This window comes from Ictidomys tridecemlineatus, chromosome 4 (assembly GCF_052094955.1).
Source record: "Ictidomys tridecemlineatus isolate mIctTri1 chromosome 4, mIctTri1.hap1, whole genome shotgun sequence".
NCBI classification, from domain to species: domain Eukaryota; kingdom Metazoa; phylum Chordata; class Mammalia; order Rodentia; family Sciuridae; genus Ictidomys; species Ictidomys tridecemlineatus.
In genome coordinates this window covers 78775240-78798777 of record NC_135480.1, presented here as the reverse complement: position 1 = coordinate 78798777, position 23538 = coordinate 78775240, and the positions used below count along the sequence as shown (strand labels likewise).

General features: G+C 36.3%; 1 protein-coding gene across 6 annotated transcripts in view; it reads right to left on the bottom strand.

The window, feature by feature from the left end:
• Nucleotides 1-23538, bottom strand: part of Fat3 (FAT atypical cadherin 3) — a 600104-nt gene that overhangs the window by 557239 nt on the left and 19327 nt on the right. The window contains exon 1 of one of the 6 annotated variants that reach the window (XM_078046860.1): nt 11845-12038. The exons of 3 other annotated variants lie outside the window; for them this stretch is intronic. In XM_078046860.1, coding sequence (XP_077902986.1) covers nt 11845-12019 — 175 coding nt within the window. In that variant the 5' untranslated portion in view covers nt 12020-12038. Of the gene's footprint in view, nt 1-11844; nt 12039-23538 lie in introns of those variants that run through there. 2 more of the 6 variants (XM_078046861.1, XM_078046858.1) reach the window with 2 other exon arrangements.

Here is a 23538-nt window from a genome sequence, read left to right as displayed (position 1 = left end):
TTACCTTTCAAATCCACAAGATGTCACCAATCACCTGGCGAGGACAAGGGCCACAGCCAAGGTCAGAATCTCATTCCACATAGGGCTTCACCACCAGTTATTTCTGAAGCATCCAAACCAACAACTAATGCTTCAAGTAAAGTGCCAAATGGGAAGAGTGGTGAGGTGTGGAGATTGCAAACCATGTCCCCCGTGTCTAAAGTGGTGATAATTAATACTAAGTGCTCTATACATACAACTGTATTGGAAAAAAGATGGGTAAATATCTTATGGCCCAAGAGAGCTTGGTACTCGGAACATGCACAATATTATTATTATCATTTCTTTTGCCATCACTTCTAATGAGAAATCTTTTTCTTTTTTTTTTTAATTTTTTATTTTTTTTATTGGTTGTTCACAACATTACAAAGCTCTTGACATATCATATTTCATACATTAGATTGAAGTGGGTTATGAACTCCCAATTTTACCCCAAATGCAGGTTGCAGAATCACGTCGGTTATACATCCACAATTTTACATAATGCCCAATTAGTAATTGTTGTATTCTGCTACCTTTCCTATCCCCTACTATCCCCCCTCCCCTCCCCTCCCCTCCCATCTTTTCTCTCTACCCCATCTACTGTAATTCATTACTCTCCTTGTTTATTTTCCCATTCCCCTCACAACCTCTTATATGTAATTTTGTATAGCAATGAGGGTCTCCCTTCATTTCCATGCAATTTCCCTTTTCTCTCCCTTTCCCTCCCATCTCATGCCTCTGTTAAATGTTAGTCTTTTCTTCCTGCTCTTCCTTTCATATAGTTTCCATTTTACAACTTCAAGTCAAGGCTCTTCCAACAAGTAACTTAAAGTTCAATTGAAGAAAAGAAATATTCTGTTTGCTCGAACTCTGTGAGCCAGGTTCATTCTTTCATGAGATGTCAGTTAAAACCAAGAAAATTAAAATATATCAATGGGATACTTTTGACTCTCAACTTTTTGTGAAAAGAATCAGAGGACATCGTACTTGCATAGTTGCTTGCACGTCTGAACGTAGACCTACATGATTTGAATTCAGGGCACTCCTGAGTAGTTGGGGGGCTAAATGGCCAAGCCAAAGAGTTTCTAGCTCATTAAGACCACACATCTCTCAGCTCCAGCAGCCTTTCTGGACTGTCAACATTATGAGTCATATCATAACTATAAGGAAATGTTTTTAACTTAACTTTTGACCTTCAGTCTAATGAATCCTCTAATTCTACCAGTTCAAACTGTTGAATAATTCAACAAAGAGTGTTCTGACCCAAGGCAATTTAAGATATGGTGATATTTTAGCTCTGAGATGAAGAGGGGGGAAAAAGCTGATTCTGCATTCCATTCCAGCTCATCATGTAAAAAACACCTGAATACATCTATTTTTTAATTCTTCCTATACCAGGTAAAAGACTGAAATAGAAAAAAAATTTCAAATCATGGTCTAGCTTTACTGTGATCAAAATCTCCTATGAAAATGACCCCTCTTCCTCTTCCTTCCTTAAAAGGAAGAAAAATTGAAAGTGGAACATTGCTTACTAAGGGGTATATTTTGTGCATGGTTCTAAATGCCAATCAGAAGTTTTCTGAAGCCAAGGGTAACTTGTATTTTAGTCAATTTTCCATGAATGCCTGGAGAAATGTGTAAAACATTAATCAGGGTAACCCCAAATGCATACTTATCATCTGAACGGAAAAGAAATAAATACAGAAGAATGTCAGAGATTAAAATTAAGTTAGTGATGCGTCTGAGACCCCAATTAACTTTTATACAAAGAGCCAAATATTAAAAAGAATGAGAGGGGGTAGATTTTGATATGATAGCCTCAAGTAAGTTTTTACTTTTTAAAAATTAAGAATAGGATTCTATATTAATATTAATATTCTTTAAAATAAGCACGAATGTTCAAATGTTTCTAAACTAAGTACAATAATATGTGGAAATAATAGAGAGATATTTAAGAGAGTTAAGGCCCTGGGACCTAGCCCATACTCTTTGTCACCAACTAGTTCAGTGGCTTTACTAATGGGTAGTGGAAAAAATACAGGCATCAGCTTTGATAGATCTAAATTGAAAATCCATCTCTGCCTTTTTCTGTGTTTCCCTGGGTGAGTTCCTAAGCCTCTCTGAGCATCGAGTTTCCCCATAAGTGAAATGAGTATAATTAAGCTGTGTGACAAGGTTAAGATTAAATGAAATAATGTAATGACAGTGATTGCTAATACAAAGTTGGAACCAGTCTTTGTTTTCCTTCCCATTTTATCTCTAAGGGATAAATTGATTTTGTTTACTTTTTAAAAGAGGGACTTAGAGCTAAATTCTCTATATATCTTAAAATACAATAATGCTTCAACCCCCAGCACCACAAAAAGAAAAGGACAATAATGCTAACAATGTACTCTAAAATTTGAAGAACCTGAGTTTTCAATAATCTAATTGCCTGCATAAGGAAATGAATGAGGAACCAATTTCTGAGTTCCAATGAGCACATGTTCATACATGTCATCCTGCAGGGATACAATCTTATGCAGTCCCACAAAGAATTTTCACAGACTTGGACTACTCAAGGATTTTAGGGTGTTAGCCTAACATAAGGAGTCTTTGTAAATAAATAACGTTGATCAATAGCTTCTGATGAGAACTGTCAGAATTAAAGATTTCTTTTTAAGTGCCTTTAATATACTTCGAGGTAAAACCATATTTCAGCATCTGATTAAGAGGCTAAATCAAACACACAGGAGGTGAGAGGTCTAATTGGTAGCTCTGTTTCTTTGGGATCACTTACCATCACCCACTGCCGCTGGTTCCTTCCTAACAGCAATTGTTCCCAAGCTGCTGTTCTTGGTCCAAGAACCTCTACTAACATCTGTGCCCTGTGCAGGCTGCTGTGCTTTCTCACCCCTTGTCCCCATTGGAGACACACCTATCACTCTCTTCTTATCCTTAAAGTTAACTAATTAGATTCCTGGCTGGGGATTTCCACATAGAAATTCTTCAAGAACAAGAAAGAATGTGCTCACAATATCAGTCTTTATATTATTTTAATCTTTTACAAGTGCAGGCACATACAGATCAATAAGAATTCTCTATCTCCCTTTTTCTTTTCTTTCCTGAATAAGAATATGAGAAAATTCCCAAATGTCAAGCTGATATCTTTTCCAGTGAATACTTTCAATGAATGTGCTGGTACAAAAGTAGACAGGGTGGGAATTTAGGGAGCTTCTGTGGCCACAGGACAGGCAAGGCAGTGTCAGGCCAGCAGCCTTCCATGCCTCTGCACGCTAGGCAGGAACAGTGGCTAAGTCCAGAGTTCTTCAGAAGATTTATATGAGCACAGGGCGGCACACAGACACATGCTAATGGGCCATTTGCTCACGGAATGTAACTCCATGGATGATGTGCCAGAGTTAACTGAGAATTATGGAGCATGAATCACAGAGAATGAATGTCGTCAGGTGGAATCAGCACAAGACACCCGGAAAGCACACCCCAAATTTCAGCTGGCATTTCTATAAAACTTCTGGCAAATGGTCACCACCCCTACAACTGGAAGATATTTTCTTTCAGCAAAACAGAACTATAAATGAATTGAGTCTCTGAAAACAATTGCTGTCATCCTGAGCAGACAGCTTTCAACCAGGGAGCAGGCATAAGGCCTTTCCAAGCCTTCAGCACTCCAGACTGGGAAGGCTGAGGCTGTTAGAGCAGAAAGGGATACACATTTCTCCAAGGCAAAATGTTGTACTAAATTTCTTAATATAAAATATGCCCACTAGAGTTAATAAAGGAATGAAAGCACCCTTGATTACACTTAATTTTCCGACACAGACAGTGATAAAAGCTGAAAAGTACCTATCAGCTGAGGCCACACAGCTCAATATGCCTCCCTAATGACATTTTATCAAGGAGGATTTGTACGTGTCAAACATGGAGTAAATAGCATTTCAGTCCTTAAGACACTTCTTTAGGTTCTGCCCATACTAAAGAGGAAAATATAGTTTCAAGGGTATTTGGACATTATTTTTCATAGTGAGGCCAGTTTCTCCAACCAGAGAATGAAATAAACAGCAGGAATTGCTCAGAGAGCTACCTCGACAAATGCTGAAAAGAAATGTGGCTTATTTATTACCCCTTTCTCTTAATGAAAAACTAGTGGACATGCCTCTAAAAGAAGCAAGTAGAATGGAGATAAATCTTCTAAGTTCAAGACTTGGAGGAAAATATTACAAATTATATCTTATGCTTAATAACAAAAAGTAGTTATTGAAGCCATAATTTCAGCTGGGACAAGTGCTGAAGTTTAGTTCAAATAACAACAGAGATGGAGGAAAAAGAGAAAGACAGAATGCAGAGAAGGAGAAAAGAAGCCTGGGATCTCCTGCCCTTTCCCCATTGCTATAGTCTGAAGATTTGTGTCCTCCACATTCAAAGGCTGTTACCTAAACTCCAAAGGCAGAACCTTTATGGGTGTGGACAGTGTCTTTCTGAAAGAGGTCCCATGTGAGGTCACAGCCAGAAGGTGCCATGTATGAGCCAGAAAATGGGCTCTTACCAGATACCAAATCCGCCAGTGTGTCGAACTTGGATTTCTCAACCTTCAGAACCATGAAAAGTAAATAAATAAATTTCTGTTGTTTACAGGCTACTTTGTGTAATGGCTTGTGTTAAAGCAGCTCTAATGATCTGGGGCACCCAACCTAAGTGTCTTCCCCAGCACTAGAATGTTCTCAGAGACTATGAATACCATATTGTGATTTCCTGTTCATTCATCTGTCTTCCCCATGAAACTGGGACTCTGTGAAGACAGGAAAAGAGGTCTGCTCCATTCACAAAATATTTACAGGTACCAGTACAGCGTCTGGCATTCATTTGATATTTGAGGGTGGAAGAAGGAGAAGCGAAACAGAGAAGGGAGTCCAGTGGAGTACAGTGGGAAAAGGGCAGCCAAATTTTGTTCTTTCCATTTAATCTCGTCAACAATTTTTGTTGTTAATGTAGCCAAGCATAGGCAATAATAATTTCCTTTTTTTGTCTTTCAAATAATATAGACCTCCAATCCCTTAAGTAGTGGGACCATCTACAGCTGATTCTTCAGTAGTCCTCCTAACTCATGCAGTAAGTTGCAAAGGACACCTCAGCATAAAAAACTCCAGGGAGCCATGGTGATGACTACACACTTGGCCTATAAATTATTTCATTTCTTCTTCTTCCTTTTATTTTATTTATTTTTTACTGAGTGCCAGGGATAGTCACAGAATTACATCCTTACACTCTGAAGGAGTAACTGACTTGGAATCCTCTTTGCCAACGAGATATAGATTTCAAATCCAAGTTGAAATGAATGTGTCAATCTTTGAATGGCAACACTAAAGAAGAAAGACATCTAATCTTTCACCATGACTGTCCTTAAGGAAAGTTGCCAGCATCATCTAGTGACAACTAAGTTCCAGGACATCCTCAAAGAGCTGGGTGTAAGAGAGCCAATGGAATAACACTAAGGCTACATGACTAGTATTTCCCTCCTGTCCTTGTCTTTGTAGAATGAACTTAGAAAAGACAAATGTGAAATGCAAACTTGAACTATATTCGATCTATGTGTGTTTATACTCCAAAAAGGAGAAAACGAAACTATTTCCATGGTAATAGCAACCTCATTTCACCCACAGTAAGTGTATGGTATGTGACAGTGGTCATTTAGAATTACTGGTTCACCTCCTTCTAAATGCATAGTTTCAGGCGAAGGGACAGAGATGATTTAATGTCCTTAAAACCACCCAAGACTGGTTTCTACCATTTAACCACTTCAATACATATTTCATTTGCACTCTAGATAACTATTCATGTTCTGTTTTTCATTTGTGGGAACCAAGGCAGTGAAGTAAACTCTGCTCCCCTGAGAAGTGTGCAACAAGGAAACACAGTTCAGAATTTAGGCTCACAGTGTTCTGCACACAAATATGAAGTAAGCACCAGCATTTGTGGCCAATGTTCTTTGGCTTGTCCTATTATTTTTCATTTCTATCATTAAAGTATCCAAGGTCAACAGCATATCATCTAGAATGCACAAGGTAGAAGAGGCAAAACAGAGTTCAAATGAGACTGCTGGATGGCAGTGAGTGGCCAAGAGCTCAAACATGAAGACAGGCTATGGGTAAGTTACCTTACTACTAATCACTTTCTCAGCCAGTAAAATTAGGGTAATGAATCCACCTGGTAGCGCTTCTTCCTTGTGCGCTGTGTCTCTTGCAGATTGACTCCAACTCAGGAGTAGTTCAGTATATATCTGCTTTCATTTGTCCTAAAAGTGAATATCAAACACAGATAGGTCCCTAATGTTGGGAGTCCTAGAAATGTAGCTACAGAAAGAAACCACAATTTTAAAAAGGTAAGTTTAAATGCAATAGAAAGTAGGATATGATCAACACTGGCAGGAAATATACTGGAAGAATATTTCTTAGTTCACTTTTAAGCATTTAGAATTAAGCTAAAGTTATACCTATGTTCAAATGCTACATTTACTATAAAACAACAGTGTAGAATAAATGCAATTTTACTCAGAAAATCCAATCTTCAGATCTTAGGCATTCACATCAAAAAGGAAATTTCAGAAATAGGATGAACAACTTTTCACAAACCTTTAAAATCTGCATCAAGTAGAGATACAATTCTTGTTCCCATCACACTAATATGAAATATTTTTTAAGATATAAATTTCTAATTTACACCTATCATTTGTGACATAAGGGCAAACACTGCATGTATGATTCCAAACTGGGATAGTACACACCCATCCTGAGGAAAACTAGGTTACATGAATTGAAAAATGAAATGTTGGATCGGACCATAAGAATCATGGTGCACAGAAGACATGAAAGCAGGTTGATAACTGTCTCTTTTAAACACTAGGGAGGTCATTTAGACCCCCTCTGGCATTTAGCAGAGTTCAATCCATCTGTTTTCAATGGCAGTTAACAGGCTGAGTTAATACAGAGATGTTCAACCCTACAGAGGGTCAGCTCTTCAGCACAGGTCTCTGCACAGTGGGGGGAAAAGTTGCTGAGGATGCCCAAGTGGATGTGCTCAACATTCAATGTATAGAATAAACATTGTGGGGCTTAATACCTAGCTACAAAGAGAGGAAAAATAAAGAAGGGAAATCAAGAAAAAAAGATGGTTGTAGGGCAACAGTGCTAAAGAAGCCCTTTAGAAGAGAGTCTGGTGGCCTCCTCGAAGAGTATAATTGCTTTTTTCACTCCTGTGACAGCACCAACAACAATCCTTCAGAAGAACTTGCAACCATTTACATTTGGACTAGGTGCTGCTGACTCAAACGTATGCACTCTGCATTCCATTCCTCTTTCTGGGAATGTTTTCTAGCCCTGCTCTTATCCCAGTACCATATGCTATCTTCTAGTTTTTTTAAAAAGGACATGAACTGAATTCCCAGATAATTATGAAAATAAAACTTGTTTCGATTCATTTTCTATATTTTTGAATTATTAAATATATTTCCCATTCTGTCCTATTTCATAAAGATCTGGCAAAATTCCATTGGAGGAGGAAATGATTTTGTTTAATTCCTCAAGACTTTGGATATATCACTAAAAGGTCTGACACTCTTTTCTGAGAAAAGGACAATCCAAGGTTCCCGTATAAATATCTTGTAACAGTTCAAGATTGGTTCTCCGATTCTGAGTTAAGATGGAAAGAGCCTGATATTCCAAGCAACTTCTTGAATTTTATAAGGGAAGGTATATACTTGCTCTTTCTATCCAGTCCTCAAAAGATCCATTCAAACTTATATATAATTTTCAAAATTTTTATAAAAATTTTATATATAAAATTATATATAATTGAATTTTAAACTTTTTATTGGTGCACTGCAATTATACATAATAGTGAGACTCATTGTTTCAAATGTACATGCTTTCAAATCCCTTTTAGAAAGAGACAGTTAATTATTTAAAAAAAATACAGGAGAAGGAAAGATGAAGAATTCTGAAGGCTATTAAATCCACACATGAGCATCATCAGTCAAGGACAGATGAAGAGGTCTTAATCTACTTCATGACCTAGTCAACAGAATTTCCAATTAATTGCTAACTTCTTAAGGGGTTCTTGCCACTATTCCATCTTTCCAGACACAACCATGGAAAGTGAAAACTAATCTAACATGGTAGGCCTTGTTAAAGCTTTTTAGGTCAGATGGAAGCAAAATAATATCCCGATCTATTTATTCTTCTAGAGACATAACCTATGCACATATAAAAAGCTATGTGTGTTTGTACCTGCATCTATTCTCCCTCTCTGTGTCCCTCTATTTCCCTCCCCCCCCTCTCTATATATATGCACACACACACACATATATGTGTATGTATGTATGTATATATATGTGTGTGTGTGTGTGTTTATATATAATATTTCCCCATAGTTTTTATTCCCATATTATTTTGTTTAGATATACATGTATATATTTAAAAGCATATATATATATATATGACACATCAGCTCAGCTCCCCTCAGAATAGCACAAAATTGCAAATGCTAGTTGGACTCTGTTTATACAAATATATATATATGTATATATGTGTATACTACATATATATGCATACTCTCATATATATGTAAATAAAACAACATAGGAATAAAAACACCTGAAATGCAGGGAAAAGAAGTTATCATAAGTTAAATGAGATAATTGAGTAGAAGACATGAATTTGAGGAATCCTTAATAAAAGGAATGGCTAAAATTCCTTGCCATCCAACTATTTATGATGAGTAGGTCAAAGAATTAATTTGAAGCCTCAAAGCACATTTGACATATCTCTTAGTTGCAGCATTATTCTGATTTCAAAAAGAAATCTTCCGAACCATCAAGTATTAATATATAAGTCACACAGCCACCGAGGGGTAGGAATAAAAAAAGCTTTGGAAGTTCCAAGGCCATTAGATTGAATGTTGTACTGAACTGAGCTCAATTGGTGACTGTAATTTTGTTGTGTTATTCTGAAATGGGCTGAAATATCAAATGGTAATATTTTTAGTACACAAATTCATAAATAAAAAGACAAAGAGAGAATACTGTCCGTACTACTGAGCACAGTTCCCAATCCTTTTTAAGAGGCCCTTTTGATACTCCAAAGTGGAGGGAATCTAGTTTTACTTGATTCAGACTACAAATAATTCATGTCAGTCACACATTCTAATTACTTGGAGGTCTGAGGCCCCAGGCTGGGAAGAAATACTTTAAGATATATTTAAACTTGATGTATTCCTTGTACCTTTTCTATTTAATGATGTGAACACAGACACTAAAAAAATGGCTTTCTTGCTTGGACAAATTCCTCCTTACATTCTAAAATTCCTCCCATGAAGAAATTGAAATAATTTTGCCTCTGAAAATACTATCTTTTCAAAATTCCCCTGAGTACAGAGATTTGAGATGATTTATGGGAACAACACTTATCTGAAGTAGTACATTGTCACAGCATTTTTAAATATGAATAATGATACAGCTCTTTCTCTTTCAGTAACTCTGCCCTATAATAAACTATCACCACACTACCCACAGATAATGATATAACAATTTTTCCCCAGCTATTCAAACTGTTTAATATCTGCAGACAAAAACTGAATAGGATACCCATTACTTAAGTTATTTTGCTGTCTATCTGATGTCCTATGTGTTGGCATACACAGTCAGCTTGCAATTCTGAAAATTGTCTCAACTCTTCTATCTAAGGATGTTATAAAGTCCATATTAACTTATCAAAGAGAGGCCATGAAAACACATATCCCCTTGGGTATAACATAAGATAGTAACTACACTGTGTCAACTTCAGGGTAGACAAGGGACCAGGTGATGTATTAACTTTACAATCTATTTATTATAGATACATAATATAGGCTTCCTGGTCTAGATCATGAGCCTTGAATTAGTCTGAGACACATTTCCTGTAACACACCTGCTTGAGGACTGGTTAACACTTATGCATGTATCCATAGGGCTTTAGAGGCCCTTGAAGACTACTGAAAGTGAGAGTTTAGAAAGATGTTAAAGAAATTGTTAGCAAACTTCAACTAAGAAAGATAAATCTAGTTATTTTTATGCCATCTGTTTCAATTTCATGCCTTACCACTTTTATAAGCAAATAAGAAAGCTGATAAGGATTTTTACTCTTTCTTTTCCCTACAGGGTAAACTTTTGAGAGCCTTGGGTCAAAAATGTTTTTGAATATGTGTCCTGGAAGACAGATAGAAGTCTGAGTTCCATCATATAAATGGATACTCCTAACACACACACACACACACTACTTCTAAGATGCTAAATCTGGCACATACCTAAGGGAAAATAAAAACAAAACTGACGAAAGAGGACTAGAGGGGAAAGAGGCAACAACCATCAGCTGCCTCTGCCCAAGAAACCAGGTCACACTGACAGGTTTTATCAAATGGGTGCTTAGAATTCTGCATGACAGCTGTACAAAGCTCTCCAGCTTCACTTTCCTGCCTCAAAAATAGCAGCTGCTCAGGGTGTAATAGATCCTCTCCCTGGTAAGTAAAACTGTCTCATCTTTGAAAGACTTGAGGGCAAACTCCAACCTCATCTTAAAAACACCCCCACCACATCTTCTGTTCTCCACCTCTTACATGAAAAACACCAAAAGGAAGACATAAAAGCAGGTTGATAACTGTCTCTTTTAAACACTGGGGAGGTCATTTAGATCCCCTCTGGCATTTAGCAAAGTTCAATCCATCTGTTTTCAATGGCAGGTCCCCCGTTCCCTACCAATTGATTGCAACTCAACATTTCAAGTAGCTTAGAAGTCATACAATTATTTACAAGTTTTTAGACGTAGAGAAGGATTTCAGTCCTTTCTGAAGTTCTAAGTTCTGAGTCTAAATATATCTGTACCACCTCCCCAAAGTGGAACTCTTCTTGTAGTATCTACCATATAGCAAGTAAAGACAGGAACCTGAAAGCACAGCTCCCCATTTTAGCTTGCAAAAGTCACTGAAAATCTATTAGTGTGATCTCTGGAAATTTCAGCACATTTCCTATTTATTAACGATTGCTCTATTGGCCTTAATTATAAATGTGGCCAGTATAGGTGCTGCCCCAAATTATTGTCCTCTTAAGTGTCAAGAGGAAATCTTCTGTTTCCTCACCAACTAATTAACATACCTTTCCATCATTCATTCAAATTGTGCTTTTCCGTTTTAAATGTCAAGAGTCTAAATCTTTTGCAGGAGGAAAAAAAATGGATCTATTTCCATCTTGTATTTCCTGTTCTTCCTATTTCTTACTTTCTGAGAACTATTTGAACCATTCCATTCTCTATTCTCTTAAACAAGTAATATTTGGAATAATGAATCTAAGGGTTAAAAATATATTTTATGCATGCTTAAAAACACTCAGAGGTAAAACAGTTTTTCCAGGATTATGGTGCTAAGGATGTGTCAGATTATGATTGGACAGGACACCAGCCTGGCCACAGTTCTTTTCTGCACAAAGAATTCCAGCTAAATACACACACACACACACACACACACACACACACACACACACACACACACACCACATTCCTCCTTTGTCACTTAATTCTGTTAAGCCACCAACTCTCTCCTTGTCTTATAGCCTCTAACCCTTTATCTTTTTTCTTCCATATGAAAATAGTAGTTATGTTGTTGATTCTCCCTCCATAGTCCTTGGTCTCCGTCCCCATGTCCATTCCACCTGCTTGAGGATCATCAGTTATTACCATTCATCTTAATTCACCTGCCTCTATGGCACATCTCTTTCTGTGCTCCCAGGTCCCTCCAACTCACTGTGCATGCTTTCTCCAGATAATTCTACAATAATCAGCAGTCCACAATGATGCACTGCCAAGTGAATAAAATTCAAGCTTCCTTCCCGACATCCAGCATTCCTCAAAATCCAGCACCAATATTCTCTCCCACATCCGTCTTCCACACAACCAGAACTCCAATCAAATGAAACCATGCAGTCTCTTCCTACTGCATTTCCCAGCCCTGGGCCTCTGCTCATGCCATCCATCATACCCAGTTTGATCACTACTTCTTAGTCTGATCAAGGCTATAACTAATTCACATGGTCTCTCTAGGTCCTTGAAGCCAAGGTGACAACGCTCTGGTCTGAATTTCATAACCCTTTGATCTCTCAAGGCTCCTGCTGTTTTAGTTTCTCCTGAAAATGACATGCTTCTCTCCCTCTAGAAAGCAACGGTTTAGGATGTTTCATTTGTAGGACCACCTCAAGTGTAATACATTATGTACAGAGCAAGCACGCACACTTTTTCAATGAGTGTACCTAGGATCATAGAGGATGAATCCCTCTACTGGAGCATACTTATTCCCAGAGCAAATAATAAAAGTATAATAAGAGAACAAGTAGATACTTTGTTGTCCCTGGGGTATGCTGAATAATAATAAATCACATTGAAACAGAAAACGTATTGGGATTTATTAGGTTTAATGTTCTTGGACACTAAAAAATTCCAAGCAAGGAGGGGATACAGATGTGAATATTTTGGGTGAAAACTATAGAATATAAAATATGATATAAAATATATACTACAAAACGGGCCCTGCTGGCCAGAAAGCCCTGGTATGAAAACAGTTAAAGGAATCAACAAATACCTTCTCATTCCATGGAAAAATAAAATGCTCAACCATAATTATGCTATATTGTTCATTACAATATGGTTCCAGCTGTATCCAAAACAATCTTGAACAAAAAGGAATCTCAAAATTCATTGATGATTTACAAAGGAGAAATGGAGCTCTATAATTCATGCGTTTTTGATCACACATCAAACTAAGTTCTCTCCCACATGTGTTCCCCTGGCTTCTTTTTACCCCAATATACACCCATTCTTCAAAAGCTCGACAGGAGGGCAGAAGTTTATAGTCCTGAAGAGAAATGGAAGAGGTTGCCGGTTTCACATTTTTGTTGTTATTTTTTAAGGCACTTTTTTCCTTCCTAAAATTTTGAGAGATGGAAAATCCATTAGGTAATTATGTCTAACCCAAGAGACCAATTCAAGATTGTTCCCTACAGTTCACTCTCCAGCAATTTTCCAGTCCACTTCCCTGGGGAAATGTTAAAGTCATCTCCCCCACAGCTACTTTCAAATTTAGACTGAATCTGGTACCACTGTAAACCTTTAAATGTAAACTTTATAACAAGACCTGAGCTGAAATTGCAAACAGCTATTAAAAACAGAATCTGTGCCTTTTGCAAAGGGGTAAGACAATCATAGGGAAAAATGGAAAAGACCACATTAGGTTTTTATGCATTTCTGAGTTACTCTCCCAGTAGTTATTCTCCCATAAATCTTAAGATTGAAGCATTTCTTTTTTGGTTTTAACATTCTTTCAGCTAGGGTACAAGATTTTATTTGGAATTTTTCTGAGCCAACACCAGGATGGTCAAGAGCAGCCTATAGAAACCTAAAATCTTCAAACAACCTAGTAAGAATTGTGATGTTTGCTCAATAACATAGAACTGGTTGCTAGTGTTACAGGGAATCCAGGCTTTCCAAGGGCTCAGATTATCTGATTTATAGCCTAATTGAGCTTCAGAGTACACAACACAGGGAGCAGGGCAGATCTGCGTTCATATTCTGGGTATACAATTCATTATCTACATAATCTCAGACAAATTAATGCCTCTAACCTCTGGTTTCTCAGTTACAAATGTGCATAACAAACCTACCTCGTAGAATTTTGGTATAATTAATGCAACATATACAAAATGATGTCACCAAATATACTGCAGCTCAGAGTAAATACTAAAGACAATACACACTTTTAAATTACTGATGAACTTTATTGAATCATAGCACCTTACATGTAGAAAGGACTTTAATCAGTTATGTCAAATGATGCGCGCATTTTCTTTTGGTTTTGCATTTTGATTTTCTAATTCCCTGTCTTATTTATATTTACTTATCTATTTTTATAACATTAATGATCTTAAATTTGGAGGGCAACTTTTATCTTATGATCATATTGACTTATAAACTCTACAAGTGAGCAGTGTATGTATGTGTGTGTGCGTGTGTGTGCGGGTGTGTGTGTGTGTGTGTATCTAAACAATTTGTTCTTACAAACTCCTTGACCATACGTTCCAAATAATTTAAAGCCAACGGAGACCATGAGCGATTAATATTATGTGTAAACTAAATATGTTCTCAACTCTTCTTAGCATAGTGTTTTAGTAGGTTTTTTCACCTCTGTGACTAAAATACCTGACCAGAACAATGTTAGAGGAGGAAAAGTTTATATTGGAGCTCATGATTTCAGAGGTCTCAGTCCAAAGACAGCCAATTCCATTGCCTGAGGCTCAAAGTGAAGCAGAACATCATGGTGGACAAATTTGGCCCATAAAGTTGCTCACATGATGATCAGGAAGTAGAGAGAGAGAGAGAGATCTTCACTTGCCAAAAACAAATATATACCCAAAAGCCACCTCCAATGCCCCACCTCCTTTAGCCACACCCCACCTGCCTTTATATTACCATTCAATTAATCCCATAGGGTGATTAATTCATCAATTAAGTTAAGGCTGTCACAACCCAATCATTTCTTCTCTGAACCTTCTTGCATTGTCTCGCACATGAGCTTTTGGGGGACACCCCACATCCAAACTATAGCAGGTAGTCTCTACTGCATGTCCATTCTCCTCCTGGAGTTCCATGTCCTACTCCATAAAGCAGAGCCCAAGATATTCATTGTCATTTAGACTTAACAAAAAAGTTGATCTATTGTCAGATTTCAATATCTTGATAAATTTGGTAGATTTTAGTACCTTGTAGAACAGTTTTTCACAAAGTTAAGAGCATTTTCAGTAGAATTTAACACTCTCAGTTCTACTTAATTTTCTCTTTTGTAATGGGGTAAATGTCACCTCTACATTTCAAATATTTAGGCAATGAATTCTTTCTCTGGTTTCACTCACTCCTGTCATCGCTGTAATAACAAAGACCCTATTACTAAGTAGCAAAGGTCTAGAATATGGAAGACAGTGATATTTCTTCTTTCTTTTTTTTAGAGCAGCTTAATTCATTTATATCTTCCCCTCAAATGTTGAATAGTCACTTTGTGTCAGACTCTATTTCACCGTCATAAAATTCTATAGGGTAGGCATTATTCTTATCACCTTTTTACAGAAAAGGACACTGAGGTATAGAAAGGTTAAGACAACTGCCAACATCACAGTGGCTATGAAGTGGCAGTCAGACTTAGTTCAGGGCAATATGTTCTTAACTACTCAATTAGGTTTCCCCCTTGATATTTAAAGTGGCCAGGATGGCTGCTCTACACTGAGAGAGACAGAGAAGACTAGTTGTTTCAGTATTGATCCATTCATTCACTTTTCATTCATTTATTCAGTATAATTTTTTTTAATTGACTCTGTACTATATGGCAGGTACAGTGCTATGTAGTGGGGATCTCACAATGAAAAAGACATGCAATAATATATAACATGTTTACAAGGTATTTGCAGGCAAGTGAGCAATTTTAAAAAGTATAATAAAAAAATGACCCAAGTAATTGAACTTTTAAAACTTGAAATTCAAAAATATGCAAGTAATTAAATACAATCAGGATCATGACTACAATCCCAGGAGGAGCCTCTAAAGGGACACAGAAGAGGTCTGGAAAATCCTGGTCTGGAAGATCAGGGAACTTAGATCTTTGATGAAGGTTTAGGGACACTGGCCATTAGCTATGACTTACAGGAAAGCAAACTGTATTTACTTCTATAACATTTTGATCCCTCATTCCTGCCCAGTGTAACTGTTCAGTGAAGCTTTGATTTTTTAAAAATTTAAATTTGGGGCAGGTAAATGAGATGAGCTTTACCACACATCCCTAGTTATTATTATTATTATTATTATTATTATTATTATTATTATTTTGTTTTTCAGAAAGAGGGTCTACCAAGTTGCCCAGGCTGGCCTTGAACTTGTGATCTTCCTGACTCAAACTTTTGAGTTGCTATGATTATAGGCAAGTACCACTATGCTCAGCCAGATAATTGATTTAAAAAATTAATACTAATACTAGACGACTTCAAGTAAAGTTTCCAAAGACCAACTTCCTTCGAACTCTCCCTCACTTTCTATGACTTCTAGGAGTTAGAAAAGCTATACAGTTTCAATAGGGTGATGTATCATGAAATGCTTTCAGCAGCCCCCAAATTTCAAGTAGTTCTCTGTCCTATAGCATAGCATCCAATATTAGTCTGGAACTTATCTAGGGCTCCTACCTAATGATTTGAAAGATTTCATATATAGCAACATCCTATTGTTTTTTAATGCTCAATAGGCAGGGTAATATTCCCAATTAGTAAATGTTAAGCTGTTTGAAACTTCTTTTATCATACTTCATCTTTTAGAAGCTTTCTGCAATACATGGTACAACTTTTTATCTTAATAGTCTGGTGGAGAAAACAAAACATCTCTGTGTCTTGGATTCTTCTGCAAGACATCTCAGGATATCAGTATTTCTTAAATCTTGTCTCATTGCCCATATTTGGAAATGAAGACCATAGTCCTTGGTATGGAAGAAGCTATATAGTTTCAGTAGATGACAGAGAGAAGGCAGAACTTCTGGGTTTCTGTTTTGCCTTCAATCTCTCTGCAAGAAGCATGCCACCAGGTAGAAAGCACAGGAAGTAATTTAAGCACTCTCAGTTCAGCCCTGGAACACAGACCTTTCCACCCCTGCAAAAAGAGACACTGTGCTTCTATCTGCTTCAGAACTGGACTTCTGCATAGCATTTCAATGTAAAGAATAGATGCTATTGCTTTAAAAGTTCAGAGAATTACTAAAAACCAATTTGAATTAATTCAAGTATCCAAACACTAATGAATTAAATCTCAGAGTAATCCAGGAATTTACAATGTGATATTTTTAGCCCAAAACTCATCAATAATAGAAGACTGGAAATCTTTTTGAGAAGACTGGAAATTCAACCCCTTCCAGCCTAAAGATTCTATAACAGTGTAACCTTTCTCATCCTGGACAATTGATCATGGGTGTCTGCAATAAACAAATACCTCAGAAAGGCTGACTTTCTTACAATTCACCTCTTTATAAAGTACTGGAAGAGAAAATATGGCTAAATTACAGGTACAGTTTTGACTAAGAATAACAATACTTCACATTAAAAACTAACAAAAAAAAATTTAAAAAATAAACTTTTCCTCCTTAAAAAAAAAAAAAGAGTGTGCACCTGCCTAAGGATTTGATACCTGATACATAGATCTTCCTGTTGTAGAGATAATACACATTAAGTAATTTTAGCCAGTTGCTATTAAAAATCCAACTCATGAAACAAAAAAGAAGTCTGAATTACTGCAAAGTAATGCTCTCTGTAAATCCCAAGTACTGAATAATTATCATTAGGTTTTCTAGTTGGTTTCTTTTCCAAAGAGCCAGTAAATACATCAGAGGCGCGGTTGGCAAATGAAAGCACAAAATGAGTTCATGGAGGAAAAACTCAGCAGAAACCAAGGCAATAAGCAAATTACTAGAAGAACAAAGTGCAATGCTGATAACCACCAAGTTACGGCTTTGCATGACATGTTTTTATACCAATAGGAGGACAGATCCACCAAAGACAGTCCTTCAAAAAGAGGAGAGACCAAATTTAAAGTGCACTGGTAAGAGAAATTAAGCAGAAGCCACCTCAGAGCTGAGAAAGGGGAAGCAGGGATTTATCAAGGGGTGATGGACTAGTTTTGCTTCCTACAAATGGGTGTTCATCTACTTTCCAGTCCAGTCAGCAACAGTGAGAGGGAGAATCAGCACCACAGCACAAAAATGGGCCAAATTTGTGAAGGTCCTGCCCAGGGCCTCCCACCAAGTGTCCTAGGGGGGAAAAAAAAAAGTTACTCTTCAATGGCTGCTCCCTGGGCAATGCAGGAGAAGTGAGGGCACCTGCAAAAGGCAGAGTGGTTCAGGTCAAAAGCAGTGGTGAAGGGAAGGCAGAGCAATACTTTTAGAAGTAATGGAGGTACTCAGGCTCTAATGGTGGTCTGAGTGACAGTCAAGCTCTCTGGAAAAAGCAACAGAAATATTTACCACTCACTCCTCCCTTCCCAAAGTTATGTATGGTAAAAGTGGAGGAGGTACCTTGGGGAGGAAAGAGATGCCTTTCTAGCAGTTGTGCTGGTGGGTGTTCAGAGAGAAAGTCTTATTGCTATTGAAGGAAGGCTTACCTGCAATTACTTGATCATTCTTGATAAGTAAGAGACTTAAGACAGTGGAATGTGGGAATCTCTCCTTTAGAGTTCCTCTGATTGTGATGCACAGTCAGGTTTGAGAAGCACGGGTTATGAAGCTGCCACACCAGCACTGTTTAAGTCATAACTAAGTCAACAGGACCAAGAAATATCTGTGAAAAAGAAAGGATGTATGTTTCCAATATAGTGCTTGCAACCAAGCAAATTCTTTAACGTTCTCAGATGACATGATTTAGAGGAAGTCCATTCTCTCCTGGATGTCACCTCAAAGAACCGTTTACATAGGATTTTTATGAAATGGTCATGAGGTTCTATTCTCAACTCTGAAGCTGTTTAACCATGTCACTTTGGGGCAATACAGTTTGCTAGCGTGGTCTAGGCAGTCACAAACAAAATGCCAAGGGACTTCACTCATTTGGTCTGTTTCACTGCCCCTGTCCCTATGCAGACACACAACTTAGTAGAAAGAGCTATCAATTCTAAGGACTGTACAAAAAGCTAATCTTAGGCAAAGTTGCTAAGTTAATCTCCTGCATTCTCTTTTCTGACACTTCATTTTTCTCCTGAAATGTGTGGTTCTTGACCCGCTTGTTTCCTCTGTAGAAGCTCCACCCAGACAAACAGCTTCTGATTCCTTCACATATTTATGTTCAGTTCAAAGCCCTTCAAGCCTTACTAACACATGGAATGGTAACTGCTGAAAATAGAATAACATAGCTGGGCATGGTGGCTACTTGGGAGACTGAGACAGAACAACAGCAAATTTGAGGCCAGCTTCAGCAACTGATTAAGACCCTACCTATCTCAAAATAAAACATAAAAAGGGCTGGGATGTAGCTCAATGGTAGAGCACCACTAGGTTCAATCTCCAGTACCATAATAAAATAAAATAAAACAACAAAAAAGAATATCAGATAATCTAAACATCTTTAAAATAATTAATAGGTTACTTGTGTGGAATTTATAAGTTTAGCAAAGCAAAATAGAAAGGAAGACATGGTTTCCAAGTAAAATAACAGAACTTTCAACATATACTTAGTTTCATAGGACCTTTCAAGATCTTTGAAAATTCAAAATAGTAAATAAAAATACAGCAGATTATATCTGCTGATTTAGTATCAGTTTTTCCATAAAAAAAACTATAAGCTTCATTACAGGAGGCCCTTGTCTATGTTATTTCCCATGAATTCCTGCTGATTTGAGAAACTGGTATAATCCAGGCATTCAAGTTTGTTGCTTATTCAATAAATTAATGCAAAATTCAATAATTATGAAGTATAATTCATTAGTTTTTCCTCAGCATATTTTATCTTCCTAAAATTATACTCCTACCTCAATTAATACTGAAACAAATTTGAATTCTAAAAGCATATCACTGAAGAAGTAACATGTAAGGAAAGTTGGATGGAAAAAATATCTGGTTGTGAAAAATCTATAATCAAATCATCATGAGGTAATTTCAATGTCATAATGTCATCAATTGTAAGAAATAAGTATCTGCTTTTTGGTCTAAATGTCATATTCCATATGTTCCTAAAGAAATTATGACAAACAATTAGATGTATGCAAGATATATCCAGTTTTTAAGAAAACAATCATCTCAAACATACTTAGGTTCCTCGTCTCTGTGTAGGACCATCAACAAGTGGGCTAGGCTCCTTCAGGCTCAGAGTCCTCATCGGTGGAGATGAAGGACAGCACTTGCTCAGAGGTAATGAAGCTTGCATAAGGCTATGTAGACAGAACATGCAGAGTATCTGAGGCATTGTCAACTTTCAATTAATAGTGATGCTTATTTTTACTGAAGTCCTTGAATTTTTTAAAATTCTAATTTAAAGGGAATTTCTCTGAATCTGTATATTTACTAAAACTGTCTCAAGCAAACACCACATGTACAGTAGAATTTGATTGATCCACAGTAAATATGGCTATCTTTATCACATCACTTCATTGATTTGACTTTCTGTAGCAACATTGTGAGAGTGGATGTCAGTTTACTAAACTGGTGCAAAAGACACACTTATGCCTATAAATTCTGTTTGCAAACTCTGTGAAAAAATGACTGCTATTTCCAGAACATTGCCTATCCTCTTTTTGACTCCTCCTCACAGAAAAATATACAAGCATTGGCTCTGAATCAGTAGAGATTAGTCCAGAGGACTCCTTTTTAGCCTCAATTGGGTTTTTTTTTTTTTTTCCTTCCAAAGCACTATTCCTTCGGAATAAGCCACTTCTCACATGGAAGAGTTTAACAGTGCTTCAGAAGTCAGCTCTGCTAATTACAGACAACCTCAAATGCAGTTTTTCTTTCTTTTTCCCTTTTGATGTATTAAACTGGCTGACAGAAAATAATTCATAAAGGAATAACTGAATATCTCCAAATTAAATCAGCTGTTAAAGTCTGCCTGGAATATGATTTTTTTATTTCTCATGGAGGATGACCAACTTAAAAAGTTGAATGACTTATTATTTAAAAGGACACTAGGTGTTACTATTGTACAATTGCATAGGTCCTTCCACAAAAGTAACCTATAACTAGTTTATAATATAATAAAACATGCTTGGATGTAAAAAAAAATAGAAAACTATGCCTTCTGTATTTGTATACCAATTTATATTCATAACCAGAAATATATTAATATTTTATGATCTACCTATAAAAATGAATTTAAAACATCATATAACTGGCTTATATTATAATCAAAACCCTTGTGGTGCTAAAAATAGAAAAATATCCTTGCAGAGTTTATAAACATCTTTGTACCAATAAACAATAAAGAAGTGAATAGCTTAGGATTCATCTATAAAACAAGAATTTAAGTTATCCATGCCAGAGAGAATAATGGACCTTTTAAAATAAAAATAATGACAGAACTTCAATTCATAAGATTTATACAATCAGAACATTTTAGAAGAAGAGATCACAGGCATCCCCGTGCATTATGAACTATAGACAACATAAAATGTGACCCTACAAGACAGAAGAAAATCTACTGTCTTGTTCTAGAATCATATACTTGCAATCAGGTAATAATATCTGTAACTATTTACAAGAGAGACATCTCATTATATAATTAATACTAAATCCTCCTCTTGGTTGTAAAGTATATCCAATGCCTTCAAGTGCACTGCAAGAACTCCCATCAATCAAAGAAGGCTGGCTGCTAGTGCAGCAAGGTTTTATAGGGTGTTTTCACTATCTTAAAATCTGTTACATCATAATGATACTGTCTTTTGATGTTTTACTTTTGCATATGAAACCCAAGGAGGGAAGGTGAAGTTCTCTGTTACAGCGATTCAAATATCAATCTTTCCCAGTACTCTCAGTCTACACACACAAAAGCCAAAAGCCTCTTAAAAGAAGGTAATTTATGAACTTGTAAAACGCAAGAAGTCAATCAATATGTAATGAAGTAATGAAAGAAAGAAAGAAAAGCAGGCAGGTGTGACAGAGCACTTGGTCGATGGCAATTACTGACATGCCTAGATTGAAAACAGTCAGTTCACTTACTAAAACCTCCAGTCCTGATAAACACTGATTGATGAGTGAGAGACACATTTCACATTGCACATGGTGTCTCTTCCTTTCCCCTTCTCCCAAGTCACAGGTGGTGGGTGTGTACTTGAGAACACAGGTGGCCTGATCACAATCTCCCATTTCCCCTTCTGATCATCATTTTCACGTTAATGACTCCCTGCTAGTTCATCTGAGGTGATGATGTATGTGTCAAAGTCACAAGCCATTGCCGTGTTCCCATATCTTATAAATAAACTGCAGCTACTTTAACTTACTTTTAAATCACTATTCCACAATGCTCACAACATTAAATTTCAGCCTGGAATGCTGAAATGCTTAAATCTAGTTGTGCTGAGTGACGGAGCACAGAATTCAAATTTTAGAATAAAATAAATTCTAGTCCTAACTAGTTAGATAGTCCTAGGAAATACACTGATCCTCTCTGAATATCAATTTATCTACAAGAAAAAAAAATCAAACCAGATTCATACTCTAAAGTTTCTTTCAGTCCTAAAGTTCTATTTTAAATCCTTATTAATGTAGCCATATTGTTGGAATTTATTCTGCTCCTTAGGAACGGTTTTTCTACTACAGGTCATTTTAATATGAACTCTTTGCCTCACTAAAATACATGTGAACATGTCATTTTAATGTAATAAGTTTTGAAATTACAACTTGACTTTACAAGGGCTGTTCCAATTTTTCCTTTTCTTTTCCCATTACCTATTATTTCTCATAATGAACATATAAATAAACAAAATTGAGGGTTCTAAAAGAAATTTTTACATTTGTTTTTAATTTTTTAGTTCTCAAAATCCTAGTGGCTGTTAAGTATCATTTACATTTTCTGCACAAATTTAGTCAAGTGTATGGTATTCATAACACCTACAGCTATTCTAATAATCTTTCACCAACATTTATTACCTTTCATATTTACATCTTTCCTTGGGCAATTCCAAACTGGAGGAAAAATATGCAAAGGCTAATGTCATCTTTATGAGACATGAAAAAAAATCTAGTGTGGAATGTATTGATTCAAATACTAAAAAATGATACATGCTTACAATTCATTTTCTCTAATTTTCCCACTTGTAAATGTGAATATAAGATATAAATTGAGCTAGTCATGAAAAAAATGAAATTTTCAATCACAGGGACAAATTTAAAACACAGTTTCTTTTTTGTGGAAGAAAGAAAATGCTTGTACAGTAAGAAACAAGATATAAAGGAAGGATTCGGGCAATAAGGAGATATTAACTTTAAAGGAAGAAATCTATATGCTGAATCCACTTGGAACTATTTTTTGTCTATTGTTTTTTTATTGACACACAACATTTATGGGGTATAGTATAATTTTTCAATTCATATATATGTTGTTTAATAATCAAATAACACTAATTAGCATATTACCCTGAATTTTATCATTTTATGTTAGTATATTCACAATGCATTATTGTTAACTACATTTACCCTATCTTGCAGTAGAACACAAGAACTTAAGTCATTCTATCTAATTAACATGGAACCTTGACCAACCTTTCTTTATTTTCCCTCTCCTCTCCTCTTTATAGTCTCATAATCACTACTCTACTCTAAAACTCTTAGTTCAGCTTTTTTAGATCTCACATGTGAGTGAGATCAAGAGATAACAGTCTTTCTTTGCCTCGTTTATTTCACTTAAAACAATGATCTCCAGTTCCATCCATGTTTTTATAAATAGTGGGATTT